Genomic DNA, 14,868 nt, shown 5'->3' on the forward strand with positions numbered 1-14,868 from the left:
AACTCTTAAGATTTACTGTTTTAGCTGGAAAGGAAGAGAGAATGGTTCTGGTAAGTGTAGAATGTAGCTCACCATGAAATTCTATCACAGTTCATGGCAGAGTTAATTTCTCTTATCAAACTTGAATCTATTAATGAATTTCCTCCTTGGGGTATGAAGAGAATCTGTCATTGACTTTGAGTGGAAAATAATAACTCTTGGAACCTTCTCTATATTTATATAATCCTGATGCATCCATTTGAGTAGCTGTGCTCTGGAAGTGAGTCAGGAGTTAGATTTGACAGCAGAGTTTACAATATATCTAATGTAAACTTTGGTATTTTAATGATGAACGCTGAAATGCAGTAAAATGAAACACAGTAAAACTTTGACAATGACATTAGAGATGACAGGTGATTTGGAGATGTTTTGGTTTGGTTAGAAAGCTGGTTCTGCTTACAAACAGAGCAGTTTATATTTAAATTTCTCCCTTTCTGTTTGGTTTATTGACTGTTTCTGTTCTCCCCCTGCTCTGTGCTCCAGGCAGGAGTGTTGCATTCCGTGGGGAGCGAGGCAACGACGAGCCAGCCATCGAAATGATAAAGGTGTCTCATTTGAAGTAAGTGCCTCAGCCTTGGGAAGTTTATAAATTTCACTGTACTGCATGAAAATCCTCAGAATATCATAGACATTCCAAGACACAAAGCACTTCAGGGTGTATAGGAAAATATTCAACAGCAGCAAGAGAAAAATGCTTCAGAATATTAATTTCAAGTGAAAAAGCTGTGAATGTTTCTGTGGTTGACTTTGTCACTTCAGGATCCAATCACATTGCAAAATCAGTAATTAATATTTTATTTCTTAGAGGTATTTACTGATTAAGGTGAATAAAAGTGCTGAACTGGTTTTTTTTTCAACTTTGATTCTGTTATGAATTAATTCACTTAAAACTAGGAAGTTTGGCATTAAAGATTGGATGATTGTTCATATTTATTTAGCTTTTGTATGTATTTAACACCTTTGTAATAATTGTCTGCTGGAAAACCAGATGTGAGATACAGTTTGAAAAGTTAGCTGATAAACGACCAAATTGTTTCCTTTCATCATTATTTTGAGCTCAGGCCTGTGACAGGAGGCTCTGATCTTCATTGTATCAAAAATAATAATTGTAGTACTCTGGAAAATTACTTCACTTTCTTGTATAAATGAAATTAAAGTAGTATTGATTTTAATAGGGCATTGTCTCTAAATCTTAAAAGCTTCTTCTTTACAGTGGAGGAAAAAAAAATTAATGTCTCTAGCTTGCACAGGAGTCCAGAGAATCTGGAAGAGTTCAACCGTATAATGTTCTTAATAATGCATTAAAAATTAAGAACAGCCTTGGGCTTAGATGAAGATGCTGGAGAGTGTTGAGTGAGACAAGAAAGGAGGTTCACTTGCAGAGAGATGAATGCAGTGCCTGAGAGGACAAATTGCTGCATGGCCTCTGTGTTTTCAAGTTAAATGTGAAAAGTGGTAGGTTAAAGGTGTTTACACTCACCCAGCTCCACAGATGAGCAGTCTTAAGACATGACTGAAAAGTGGTTTAGTGTGAGATGATTTTATGCTCATGTATCCCAGGATTAGGAAGTGGCATGCATCTGCAGGAGGGAAAAAACTCTGTCCAGCCTGCAGTCTCGTGTGTTTTTCTGGTATTTTGTGCCATCAACTGAGGCTGAACATGGTGAGATCAGAGGTTGCTGCTCTCTGAATTATTCCCCTTGTTTCCTCCACAGTAATTGTGCAGAACCACTTGGCAGAAATTTATAATTCTGTTAGCTTTGAGGAGAACTCTTTTTTCAGACATTCTTTTGCTCCTCAGTAACTCAAGGGAATCACAAGCTTCAGAGGGGGATTTGATTTGCTCTGCTAACTCATAGTTTTTGAGGGTCTCCAGAGTGCTGGTGTGAACAACACAAGTGAAGTAAAATGCTCAAATGACTCTTGCTGGAGTAAATTCTCATTTGTTTCAGGCAGTACCTAGCTGTGGTATTTAGAGACAAACCACTGGAGATCTGGGATGTCAGAACTTGCACTCTGCTCAGAGAAATGTCTAAAAACTTCCCTACAGCCACTGCTCTGGTAAGGAATAAATTCTGTTATCTTTTAATAAATGTAATACATTGAAATAGTATAAAATCTTTGAACAATTTTGCAGCAAGTGCTACTGTAGCTGTAGCATATACAGGAAAGTGCTTTAACATTTCATCTTCACCAAATGGAGGCAGGAAAAAAGGAGATTCTGGTGAAGAAATCTGCTCTGCCCCTTGGGCAATGGAAGGAGGTACTGCAGAAAGCAATCTCCTTGGAAATCATTATAAAGCCCCAGTAAATTCAGGGAATAAACCTTTCTCCTTTCCATTTTTCCTGGGCCATTTTCCACAGGAGTGGTCACCTTCTCATAACTTAAAGAGCCTGAGGAAGAAGCAGCTGGCAGCCAGGGAGGCCATGGCCCGGCAGACAGTGGCATCAGACACTGAAGTCAGCAGTGTGGAATCCTCTGTGATCAGGTATCCCCCCTCCTGATGGAGTCCTGGGCTACAGCAATTGTTGGTTTCCCACCATGTGCCATTCTTCTAATGAAAAGAATATTTTGGAACTGATTGTTGAGTACATAGCAAGCAAAACAACTTTATGGGCCTCCCTTTAGTTCTTATATGGGGGACTTTAATGTGCTTTGATGTACCTGTTACTCTCAGGTGTGTCTGTGGCAGTCCATTGGTTATCTGGTTCTTAAGTAAAACTCTTACTTGCCCTTGGACAAGTTACTTGCCCTTTCAACAAGAGTGGAAGTAATAATTAACTGTTACATAAAGTGTTTACAAGCCATGTATGCTCCTTTTTTGTGCTGTTTCTGTGCATGAGGTAGAATTTGTCTTGCAATTCTGATTTCAAGAAAGAAATAGTTGTGTCTCATTATGTTCTTTTTAAAGCTTGTTGCAGGAAGCTGAAAGTAAATCAGAGCTGAGCCAGAACATCTCTGCCAGGGAGCACTTTGTGTTTACAGGTGCTGATGGGCAGGTTTATCATCTCACAGTAGAGGGAAACTCAGTAAAAGACAGTGCAAGAATTCCTCCAGATGTAAGTTCTATATCATTGATGCTTGAATTTTTTGCTTAGCTTTGACTGCCAGAAAAAATCAGGGATCAGCTTTGTAGCAGCAAGTCAGTAATGTAATACTTTGAAATCTGAAATGAATTCCAGCATAAAAACTGATAGCAGTTCTGTTTTCACAGTCTTATAAATAATTTTTCCTGTTTTAACTGAGTACAGTTTGGTCTATCATGTTGTATAATTTTTTTTAATTAATACCAATGTTAAAATATTTATTCATATGTTTGAATCTATTAATCACAAGATATTTTTCTGCTTCTTAAATATTTTCAGGGAAGTATGGGTAGCATTACTTGTATTGCCTGGAAAGGGGATATCCTGGTTCTTGGAGATGTTGATGGAAACTTAAACTTCTGGGATTTGAAAGCTAGAGTATCCAGGTATGAATGCAAATTAAGTCTGTTAAACATGAGATGATGAGTATTAGAATGTGGAATGTTTTCATCCTTCCTCATTTTTGTTCTTCAGTGTAGGGAAAAATGCAAGTATTTGGGAATAAAAATTCTGAAAATGTTTATTGTGTCACAGTTCCCTGCATTTAATCTCTTGTGTTTTCAGAAGAATTAACATTCAATCAAGGTTTTAAAACCAGCTAGATATCTTTTTTTGCATTAAATCTGCAATGGCTTCTGGTAAAACATTATGTATTGTAGTGTTTATTCCAAGCATTTCATCATTTTAGTTTAATAAATTTATAATCTGGACATCCATTTGTGTGTGCATCTATAGAGAGATTGTTCTCCTCAGTCTGTGCAATACCAGGATCTTTCCAAAGTTCCTGGAAAGGATTCCATTTCCTACAATATTGGGTATAGAATGATGGATCCTAATCTTGTCTTTCCTTAGGGGGATTCCTACTCACCGGAGCTGGGTGAAAAAAATACGGTTTGCCCCAGGGAAAGGAAATCAAAAACTCCTTGCAATGTACAACGATGGGGTAGAAATTTGGGATTCAAAAGAGGTAAGTGGCTGTTGGTTTGATAGCACTTCTCTTCAAAGCCCACACCTCACCTCTGAACATCAGGATGAGTGAGGGATTAAGTTTTACTGAGTCAGGATTTCTTGCTGGCAGTTGCATGATAAAGTCATATGGCTTTTCTCAGAAGACTTCTACTCCCTGCAAAGCATCTTTGAGCTGCATCAATGAAAAGAGTCTTCCACTCTTGAAGCTGACAGTGTATGAGATCCTCCTTGTCATCCTCTTGTAATGGTTTTGAGGCAGACCTTGAAAATTTAGGGGGGAGTCCCCAGTTTTTAATCTGTGGACAGGAGATTGCTTTCACTGCAGGTTTTCTGTGTATGGTCAATAGATGTAATTTGTTAGGGAATACCAGAAACCCAGACACCTGTTCATTAATGCTCTCTAGCTTCTCTCTTACTCACAAACTCTCTAGTTATGTTCACAAACCTTCTGGGCTTTGCTTTTAGGTCTCTTAGGGGATTATGGTACAATGGGGAAGGAAATATAATTGTACTATTTTAACTTAGCCCCCAGAATAAGTTCAGGGTATCAGGCTATGAAAGAGGAATTTTAATTTTTTTCCTGTTCACTTTGTAATGAGCACCAACTCCAAACTCAGACACTTAATTAGTGCAATATGAAACTCCACTGATGATAAGAATGAACAGCAGATTTGAACAACTACTGTGAATTACATAGGTTGAGTAGGGTATTACCCAATGTGTCTCTCCTTGGAGAACATTTGAATTGTTTTGATGCCACAAGATACTGTAGCTGTTCTCTCTTTTTCCTAGGATAAAGGAGTTTCCTGTATGAAAGCATTTAAAATCAAATTCACATTTTCAGTCAAAAGTCTTTTAGAATATCTGTAGTAATATTTTATAGTCTCAGTTCTATTATGCATCTAATCCTGTCCTATTAGAAAAGATAACAAAAAGGCAGCTGTACACTATGCTCAAAAGGAGCTTTTTTCTCAGCCCTGATTTGGGAAATAGTATTGTTCCAGGTCAACCATGTGACCTACTCCAAGGTTTCTAAATTCCCTACTCTCCAGAAAAGACCATTATTGAAATGATTTATGGCTAACTTCACCTTTCATGGTGAATTTTGTGCTGTGCCTCCTGGGTGTGTGACACAGCCTCACACTGGGTGATGGAGAGGCTGCTAGAAATAAGAAATAACTGAACTTTTGCAGGTACAAATGGTGAGCAGTTTAAGGAGTGGCAGAAATGTGAATTTCCGGGTCTTGGACGTGGACTGGTGCACGTCAGACAAAGTGGTGCTGGCAGCAGATGATGGATGCATCCGAGTGCTGGACTTGTCCATGAAGCCCTCGTGTTTCAGGATGGATGAGCAGGATTTAATAGGTATGTCATGTCTTCTGTGCTGTCCACTGCTTGATACTTCTGCAGTCCTCTTTGGAAAGTGGAGTTCAGCATAGAACAGGGAGTTGTCACGTGTGGAGATTTTGGTGCCTTTCCACTGCTTTTCATGGATACAGGTAATGTTTTTATGCTTAGGTCATATGTTTGGAAACCCAGGGCACCAGGAATATTTCTCTGTCTGCTCTGGGGTGCCCTGACCCCCAGGGGAGGACTGACTTTGACTCTCATTTATGGAGAAAGTTTCCTAGACTTCAAGATAGACTGGAATCCACAAAAGTGTGAAATAGATTATAGAGAGCAGTGTAGTGTCTCACTTTATGAGAAATTTAAGTTCTGGGATTTTCAGTGTGTTGTGGATGGAAGCAAGATGGAGGGCACAGGGTGTTGTCCTGGGTTTCTTCTTCATGCTTCACCTTCCTTCTTCTTCATAGGTTTGGGTAATTGGGTAGAAAAGTCCACATTGCTCTTTGGGATCAGTTATTGGCTTAAAAGGGAAAATAATCCAGGTATCAGTTCTTGATTGGATAGTTTAGTCTTAAAAGAACTTGTAACAAGAGGTTGTTGGCCATTTTGTGCCTTCTAATGAAAAGCTGCTGAACTCATAGCTGTGAGACTGTTTTACTGATAATAAATAATAAACACCTGAGTCCAAACTTGAACTACTGTCTCAAGTGCCTTCAATCCAGACCCAAAAAAACCAAAAATATGCATGGGTTTTTTAATACAAGTTTAATTTCCCAAATAGCACATACTTTTTATTATCTTAATTTAAAAATAAATTAAGAAAATAAGAGCTTTTTGTACAGATAAATAGCAAATTGACTTAAAAAGCATTGACACCTCATTTAAGTATCTGTATCCACATCACTGATACTCATTACATGATTTACAAACATTTGTTGATGGGTAAAAATGTATTTCCTGATTTTTTCAGGTGTCTGTAGACTGATTCATTGCTCTTCAGACTGACCTTTAAAATAGCAATATTAGTTCTGTTTGCCTTTTTGGCCATATGTCTAAGAAGGGAGTTTAAATATTTAACTAGTTAACCAAACTATATTTTTTTGTATTTATTGTTACTGGTGTTCCAAATAACTCTTCTTGTTGTTGCCTTTTGAGTCAATCCTACCTTTACTCATACAATTTCCTTAAGTAATTTCCTTAAAAACCAGTGGATTCTAAGACATATGCAATAAGCTGTGATGTGGGGAGCTGTGGTGTGGGTTTGTTTGAGGAAACATGTAATTTATCACAGCCATTTTTGCTACCAAAGGCGTGTTCTGCAATATTAAGTTATAAAGATGAATGTTGTAAAGCCAAGTACACTGAAATGAGGCTGTGCCAGCTGTAAGGCTGCTGTGATTGAGCTTTCCTTCTGTGGTAATGTTTTAATTACCAAATCACATTTACAAGAGTCCTACATCACTCAGTGCACACGAAGTACAGGGAGTTGTGAATGTTTAATGATGGAGCTGGTTTTGGTACTTGTTCTACTCCTCAGTCACTGGGTAGCATTTATTGCCTGTCACCCACGCCTTGGATACAGACTTACTGACTTCTACACTTGTGTGACAGCACTAATGTAGAATTTGTATTTTATTAAACTTCCCACCATCCTTGCCAGATGATGGGGTTTAATCCTTGTATTGTACTGTAGGAATTAGGGGGACAAAACAAAACTAAACATGCTTTATGATATATTTGGTGTAGCTTTACTTTGCATCATGTAGCAATAATCATTGTACAACTCTGCCAAAGCCAGTAAAATGCATTCCAGGAGTCTATGGCTAAACTCACTATGGAATATCCTGAAATTCTCATTTGAGCATGGTTGATAACCCTGTACCTTCTATGAAATGTTTTTGTTCAGTGTAGTGATAAGCTTTTATGTCTAGCACCCTGTGCTGGGTGTGTGAGAAGACTTATGGATGATTTTCCTGGTGCTTGCAGACAAGCTGGGACATTTTCTGGTGGTCCGTGTTCTGGTGGTCCATGTTCTGCTGGTCCATGTTCTGGTGGTCCATGTTCTGGTGGTCCATGTTCTGGTGGTCCATGTTCTGGTGGTCCATGTTCTGGTGGTACATTTTCTGGTGGTACATTTTCTGTGGTACATTTTCTGTGGTACATTTTCTGTGGTACATTTTCTGTGGTACATTTTCTGTGGTACATTTTCTGTGGTACATTTTCTGTGGTACATTTTCTGTGGTACATTTTCTGTGGTATATTTTCTGTGGTACATTTTCTGTGGTACATTTTCTGTGGTTCATTTTCTGTGGTATATTTTCTGGAGGCACATTTTCTGATCAGTGAGCACAGTATTATTGCACATGACTCTCTGGACAATGAATCTTTTCCTTTTGTTTCAGAACCTGTCTGGTGTCCCTACCTGCTTGTTCCAAGGGCTTCATTAGCTTTAAAAGCATTCCTGCTGCATCAACCGTGGGATGAGAAATATTCTCTAGATATTATGGACATGTAAGAAGAAATACAGATCTATATATAACATATTATTATTTTTTAAAGCCTATATCTTTTATTAGTCTTTCTGTGCAAATAACTGTTGGATGTGTAAGTTTCCTCACTCTTGGGGACAGTCAAAATTATAATTAGTTCACTGTTTTATTACTGAAAGTAATATAGGTAAGGCTCTAAGGTCAGGTATTTCTTCTGGCTTTCAGTAGGACTTGGCTGTTGAAAACTGCAGTCTGGTTTCAGTCCTTTCAGGCAATATTTTTATGGCATTATATTACTTCTGAGAAAAATTGTTCTCTTTGTTCTAGAAGTTAATGCAGCCATCATCCTAAAGTGTAAATGAAAGTGATATTCTGATATCCTGATAGACCTGTCTGTACTCTTGGAGAGCCACATTCACATCACCAGAGGAGCACATTTCTGTGTCCTGGACTGTGCTCATGGTCACTTAATAATGCTCTAGACATTGCCATTTTTATTAATTTTATGATTAATGAAAAAAAGAAAAATGGGAAAAGAAAGATTGGCACTGACTGTGAGGCTGAGTGAAAGCAAACCAAATCTTTCACTGCTATTTTGGAACTGGTAACTGGATAAAGAATCCTGCATGAATGGCTTACCCAAAGAATGTGAAAAATTGTCAACATGTAACAGTTAACCTGTGTTTTTCTCTTACAAGTAGTGCTCTTCCATTTCAGGTAATTCTCTATTTTTTGTAACACAGAAAACCTCTATTTTTTTTTTTTTTATCCAGTGATTATCCAGAGAATGAAAATATTAAAAATCTTCTTCAAGAGCAATTGAATTCACTGTCCAAGTAAGAATTTTTCTATTATTACTTGTGTAAGCCATGGAATTATGAGAAGGCAAAATATCTGAAGTTTGTGGCAATTCACAGTTAATGAAGAAAAAATTCTTTTCTCTAAAGATGTGCCTGAGTAATGACAGTTTTTATTTTTTTAAAAAAGGGTTTTTTACTGCAAATTTTTTTTAATTTTAAGTGTGGTGCTTTAAAGGTACTGATAGGGTCAGTACATGATTTGCAACTGACCTGTGAGCATTTGGAATGTTTTAAGCAGTGCTTCTCAGGGATTTAGGGGTTCTTTATGCTGATCCAGACTGAATTGGACACTGCTACTTAAATACTCCAAGATTTGTTAGGATATTTGAGCTCTAAGGAAAAAAAAGATGATTCCAAAAATCCTTTGTTGAAGATATAATTCCAGAGTATTGTTGATGCACATTGCTCTATTTACAGAGAAAACAGATTTTGACATTCAATTTAAACCTTGAAAATTATAGTTAAAGCTAGTAAATAGATAATTTTGTCCATTTTCCTTTTGTCCTTTCATTTGGTAGGATGGTAACAGCCTATTATCCAGCCTTTTATCCAGCCTATTTTTATCCAGTCTGAAACACCTGTGAAAAGCCTAAATTCATGCATGTGCATCCCTTCTGCTGTGGCATTACATGGCTGCAAGATTATTTGTAGCTGAATTAATATTGTAATTAGTAGAATTACTGCAGACTAATTGGCAGCTTTGCATACACCCTGGTGGTGATTCCCTATATTGCAAGGATAAAGAGTTCTTGATGGATTCCCTGCATTTGCCCCTAGAGATCAGCTATATTTCAAATTATATCTAATTTCTGTTGTAATTGTTCTCATAGATGCATTTTTTAATTTCAGAAAAGAAATTGTGTATTTTAGGGGTTGATCTTTTCAGTTTGTGTGTGATGGATCCTGTTTCTGTTCAAAATCAACCAAACAAAAAAATCCTGCTCAGCATTTTACAGATTCTTTAACACTTCCTCTTTTTGCAGCGACATAAAGAAACTTCTGCTTGATCCAGATTTTACTCTTCTGCAGAGATGTCTCCTGGTTGCCAGGTAGAAGAGATTCAGATAAATACAGGAAATGTTTCCTGGGAAAATCTTGATACTGTTAATGCACAGGAATGAGCTGAAGTTTAGGAACTCACCCAGTGGTCCCTTAACTTAGCACAGTCCCTAAACTACTTTGTTACTCATTGAGTAGAGTGGTTTTAGGAGCAAAATGGAAATGTTACCTCACTGAAACAGTTTTATTTGCTTGCTGGATACAAGGAACTTCCTTCAGTCTTGATAGCACTTTTATAGCTGCAGCTCTGGCAGCCACATTACACTTAATTGTTCATACCCCAAAATGTCATTTAGAACTTCACAATAGCTCTGTACAAACAGGGGAGGGTCTGGGGTTTATTTCAAGTGTATTTGTTCTGTCTAAACTGAGCTAATTTTAGTCTGTCTGTATTCAGAGATGGTTTTCAAACTTACTAACTTGTGGTTGAAAGAGGATATCAGTGACTAAGTGTAAAATAATAATAAATATCAATTTCCACATATTTCTATGCTGAACATTCCTGGAGTTTAATTGCTGTTGTAATGAATGTCATTCCATAATCCTCTCTCATAGTTTGTCCCACTGATAATGCAGAGTACTTGTGTTGCCCACAGGAATGCAGAGTCCTTGAGAAAATGAAATATATCATATTTTTATGTGGTGTATGAAAAAATACAAGCCTGTTTCACATCCTGCTTTCTATCTTCTCAGGCTGTATGGGGACGAATCTGAACTGCACTTCTGGACTATTGCTGCCCACTATTTGCACAGCTTATGCCAGGAAAAGCCTGCAAAACCAGACACAGCTGTCCTTCAGGAGCAGCTGGTTAATCCTCTGGATATATGCTATGATGTGCTGTGTGAAAATTCTTACTTCCAGGTATGTCAGAGTTCAAAACCAAATTTAAAGGAATGGCATCAGTACAGTAAACACTCGCTTCCCTGTACATATTTCACTTTTATTAGTAACATACCAGTCTGGATTAAAACATTGCTGGTACTTAAAAATAGAGGCTGGTCCAAAAACTGGCAAGATATGTAAATATCTTTTAAAAGCCTGGTTTTATTTATTGTGGTAGGCTTACACTTAAAATATTTTTCCTTCTTTGTCCAGAAATTTCAGCTGGAAAGGGTGAATCTCCAGGAAGTGAAGAGGTCAACATATGATCATACCAGGAAATGTGCTGATCAGCTTCTTCTGTTGGGCCAGGTTTGTGGGTAATATTTGAATTTTTTGTTCTTCTTCCCTGTTTTGTGTACTTAGCCTATTCAAGGAAAGCTTTTTCTAACTTTATTTGTTATTTCCTACTTATATGAGCCCAGTGCAAAGTTTTTGCATTCTTATGTTAAAGTCATGATGAGTTTTCAATGCTCTCCTTATTGCAAATGTCCTATTAAAGTAGAATCTTAGTCATTCCTAGACAGGGAGATATTTTTGTAGCCTGTTTTAGACTAACTTCCATTGTTATTTGTTCTGTGTCTTAAAAAGGGTAAAGATAGAAAGGCTTTTAAACAAAATTAAAATGTTGTGGTCAAAGCTGTATTTTTTTCTCTTGCCAGACTGACAGAGCAGTGCAACTACTGCTGGAAACCAGTTCAGAGAATGCACATTATTACTGTGATTCGCTCAAAGCTTGCCTGGTCACAACTGTCACCTCATCAGGGCCATCTCAAAGCACCATTAAACTGGTAGCAACCAACATGATAGCCAATGGAAAGCTTGCAGGTAAAACATCTCTGTCTCTTTGCTTGTGAACTGATAATTCTCACCATTTTTAGGGATGCCAGTGAAATAGGAGTGAGTCCTGCAGTGGTGGATCTTACATGTTGGGTGTGCTGTAGTAGACACTACACGGAGTAGTTAACACAAAAATGATGAGTTACTGAGTTATAAAATCCAGCTTGTCTTGAATTATTTTCACTGGAAAACTTACTTCTGGATTAAATCTTTTAGCAGTTGTTTCCACAAAGAGAAGCTGAGCACATAATATGTATTTTCCACTCTTCTAATTAAAGAATTAACTAAAATTTGGTGTCCCTGTTACAAAACGTGAAATATGGATTTAGTCTCCTTTTCAGTTCAGAGCTTTCTTTCATAATATATGTTTTCTTACAAGTACAGGTTATTTTGCTTAATGCAAGAGCTGAAACATAAATGAAATATTTCAGTTACAATCATATAACTGAAATACTCAAACATGCTGAGAAAGTTAAAAGTGTGCTTGCCTGGAAAAAACTACTTTCCAGTCTCTAGACTGTTAATAATTACACTGTTAATTTATTGTGGTGGACAGCATTAAATTAAAGTAAAATAATAAGTACTCATGAAATCTATTTATTTAATTTACAAAGATTATTATATCTTTATGATGAGAAGTCCTGTGAACCCTAAATTTGTACTCAGAACAAAGGTAAATGAGAGCTTTGTGTGGCCTCTGTAGCCCAGAACGAAAATGCAATAACTGGCACCCAGGTTATATGGAGAGCAGTCTCAACATCTTCATGTGCTAAGGATATGGGGATCCTTTTCCACACTTAGACAGCAGTTCTTTTTCCCTGGATTTCCTGAGGGGAGTGCATGTTTCTGTTCCAGAGGGGGTGCAGCTGCTGTGTCTGATTGACAAGGCTGCAGACGCCTGTCGCTACCTGCAGACCTACGGCGAGTGGAACCGTGCAGCGTGGCTGGCCAAGGTGAGCACTTCCTCCCTTCCCAGGCTGAGAACACCAAATACCTGCTTAGCATCTGTGCTTAGGAAGGCTGAGCAGGATGCTGAAGTTCCCTAAATCACTGAAACATCAATTAGAAATGCCATTCAGCTATGAGAAGCCAGGCCAGTCGATCAGAGCTGGCAGATTCTTCAGCCTTCTGACCACACAAGTCTGCCCTCGTTGTCCACATTACAGGATTGGGGCCCAAAAAAGCTTAGAATACTTAATTTCCTAATTTTTCAGTTTGGAAAGGTCCATATAGCTGCAGCAGTATAAAGCTGGTAATAAACTACAAAACCCCACTCCTGGATGTGAATAATTAACTGAGCAGTGACTTTGTGCTGAGCTCTATGTAGTGTGTGAGCGGATTTCAAAATTACCACCACCCACATAAATTGTCATCACCTTCTGTTTTGGTGTGCAGCCATAATTACAGCAAAACTACCCAGACACAGCATTAATTCTCCACGTTATAAATGGGCAGGAATTAGCAAGGATTTTTCAGTCTCTCCAAAGCTGTGTTTCTGTTATATTTCCTGAAGAAAGAATGGAACAAGTTGTACTTAGATTTTCTAAATGAAATTTTGCTTTTCAGAAAAAATAAGATTTTTTTTTTAAGTCTTCAGTACAGTAACTTCTTGATTTAGAAAACCTTTAGAACATCTTGGGGTAAAAATGATGTTAATCACGGAGTGACCCAAATGAAGTATTTTTATACCCAGATATCTGATTTTCCTAATGCCCTATTAACTCAAGCAGTATGTTTTTTATTAAAAACTGATGGTTTCAGATGCTTTTGCTCCTGCCCAGGGTGCTGCCCTGAGGAGGGTGCAGCAGCAGCAGCAGCAGGGTGCAGGGGCTGTGTGGCAGCTGGGGGCTCGCTCAGGCTCTGCTGTGTCCCGCAGGTGCGGCTGAGCTCGGAGGAGTGCGCGGACGTGCTGCGGCGTTGGGTCGATCACCTCTGCTCCCCTCAGGTCAACCAGAAATCCAAGGCCATTCTGGTCCTCTTGTCTCTTGGCTGCTTCACAAAAGTTGCAGAGATGTTACACAGGTAAAGGTGAAACAGCACGACACGTGTTTTCTCTTGTCCACACCTATTTCTGACATCTATTTTCACGTGTGTCAGACTAAGCCCTTTTGTGACCCAGAGATGGGGCAGCTGAGAGGCATTTTAAAAACTTTTATTCCATTTTCAGTCTCCTGAGAAGGGTGAGACAATACAGATAATAGTTATAATTCAGGCTATCACAATCAGAAGCCAACTATTTCCTAACTACAATACACTATAAGCATTGTTATATTTCTCTACAGTATCTAACCCTATTTACAAAACCATCCTTTAAAACTTGTTTCTAGTTCCATTTGTCTCTCAGCAATGTCTATCCCATTCCATAGCATTTCTAAGTCAGTATTTCTTATCTCAAAGTTTACGTGCAAATACATACTATGTGAACCTTCTGTCAAACTTTGAGAATTCTCTACAAATCCATTTCCCACAAGCATGTTTTTCTTTAATTACTTGTAACCTGTGGGCTATGACTGGCATTTCATTTTACTACAGGCTTTAAGATTGCCAGCACCCATGGATCAAGCAGTAATGATTTATAGTAGCTATGATTTTTTCTCAGTAACTTCAGCCCTGATCTTTCAGGAAAATTTATAGCAAGTGTCAGTTCATGAGTGCAAGGAAGAAGGGGAGATAGAACAAAGTTTTAGAAAGTCTCTCTGCAAGTGTTTTGGTGATATCCTGGAATACTTTTCTGGTTTGCATCCTAACAAATTATTCTCTTTTTTTTTTTTTTTTCCATTTAACAGTATGAGGTACTTTGATAGAGCAGCTTTATTTGTAGAAGCTTGCCTGAAGTACGGGGCATTTGAAGTTAATGATGATACAAATATCCTTTTTCTGAAATCCTGTCTGTGCTCACTAAATCTTCACATCTGACCTGGTGTTCTGAGAAGCTGAGCAGTTGCACAAACTGTTGTATTATATACTGTAAATAATAATGCATATGCAAATAATACCTATGGAGTCATCAGCCTTAAATAAAAAAATGCTACTAATAAGTCATGTAGATAACTTCAAGTGTAATTCATGGAAAAGTCTTTGAGACAAAGTTTTCTTTTGCTGTTTATGCTATTGTATCATGGTAAGTACTTAAGCATATCTGAAATGTGTCTGGTTTAGTTTACAGCACTCTGCACGTTGCTTTATAAATACTCATATGAGTTCAAATGGAGGATTTAAAGGAACTGGCTTTTTTTTTTACTTGTGCTGAAAAATAATGGATTAGCACAACTGGTAGCAATGTTCAGCATTTTCACCT

The 14,868-nt window shown here is 37.8% G+C and overlaps 1 protein-coding gene across 1 annotated transcript in view; it reads left to right on the forward strand.

Moving 5' to 3' along the window:
• WDR11 (WD repeat domain 11) overlaps window positions 1-14,868 on the forward strand; it is a 35,056-nt gene that overhangs the window by 17,979 nt on the left and 2,209 nt on the right. Inside the window, exons 14-29 of the mRNA XM_041415550.1 lie at window positions 523-598; window positions 1,992-2,100; window positions 2,404-2,528; window positions 2,952-3,099; window positions 3,406-3,512; window positions 3,979-4,093; window positions 5,289-5,460; window positions 7,845-7,953; window positions 8,705-8,767; window positions 9,775-9,840; window positions 10,544-10,712; window positions 10,947-11,042; window positions 11,393-11,558; window positions 12,426-12,523; window positions 13,447-13,592; window positions 14,357-14,436. Coding sequence (XP_041271484.1) covers window positions 523-598; window positions 1,992-2,100; window positions 2,404-2,528; window positions 2,952-3,099; window positions 3,406-3,512; window positions 3,979-4,093; window positions 5,289-5,460; window positions 7,845-7,953; window positions 8,705-8,767; window positions 9,775-9,840; window positions 10,544-10,712; window positions 10,947-11,042; window positions 11,393-11,558; window positions 12,426-12,523; window positions 13,447-13,592; window positions 14,357-14,436 — 1,845 coding nt within the window. The remainder of the gene's footprint in view (window positions 1-522; window positions 599-1,991; window positions 2,101-2,403; window positions 2,529-2,951; window positions 3,100-3,405; window positions 3,513-3,978; window positions 4,094-5,288; window positions 5,461-7,844; window positions 7,954-8,704; window positions 8,768-9,774; window positions 9,841-10,543; window positions 10,713-10,946; window positions 11,043-11,392; window positions 11,559-12,425; window positions 12,524-13,446; window positions 13,593-14,356; window positions 14,437-14,868) is intronic.

This window comes from Onychostruthus taczanowskii, unplaced genomic scaffold, assembly GCF_017590055.1.
Source record: "Onychostruthus taczanowskii isolate IOZ18803 unplaced genomic scaffold, ASM1759005v1 scaffold5, whole genome shotgun sequence".
NCBI classification, from domain to species: domain Eukaryota; kingdom Metazoa; phylum Chordata; class Aves; order Passeriformes; family Passeridae; genus Onychostruthus; species Onychostruthus taczanowskii.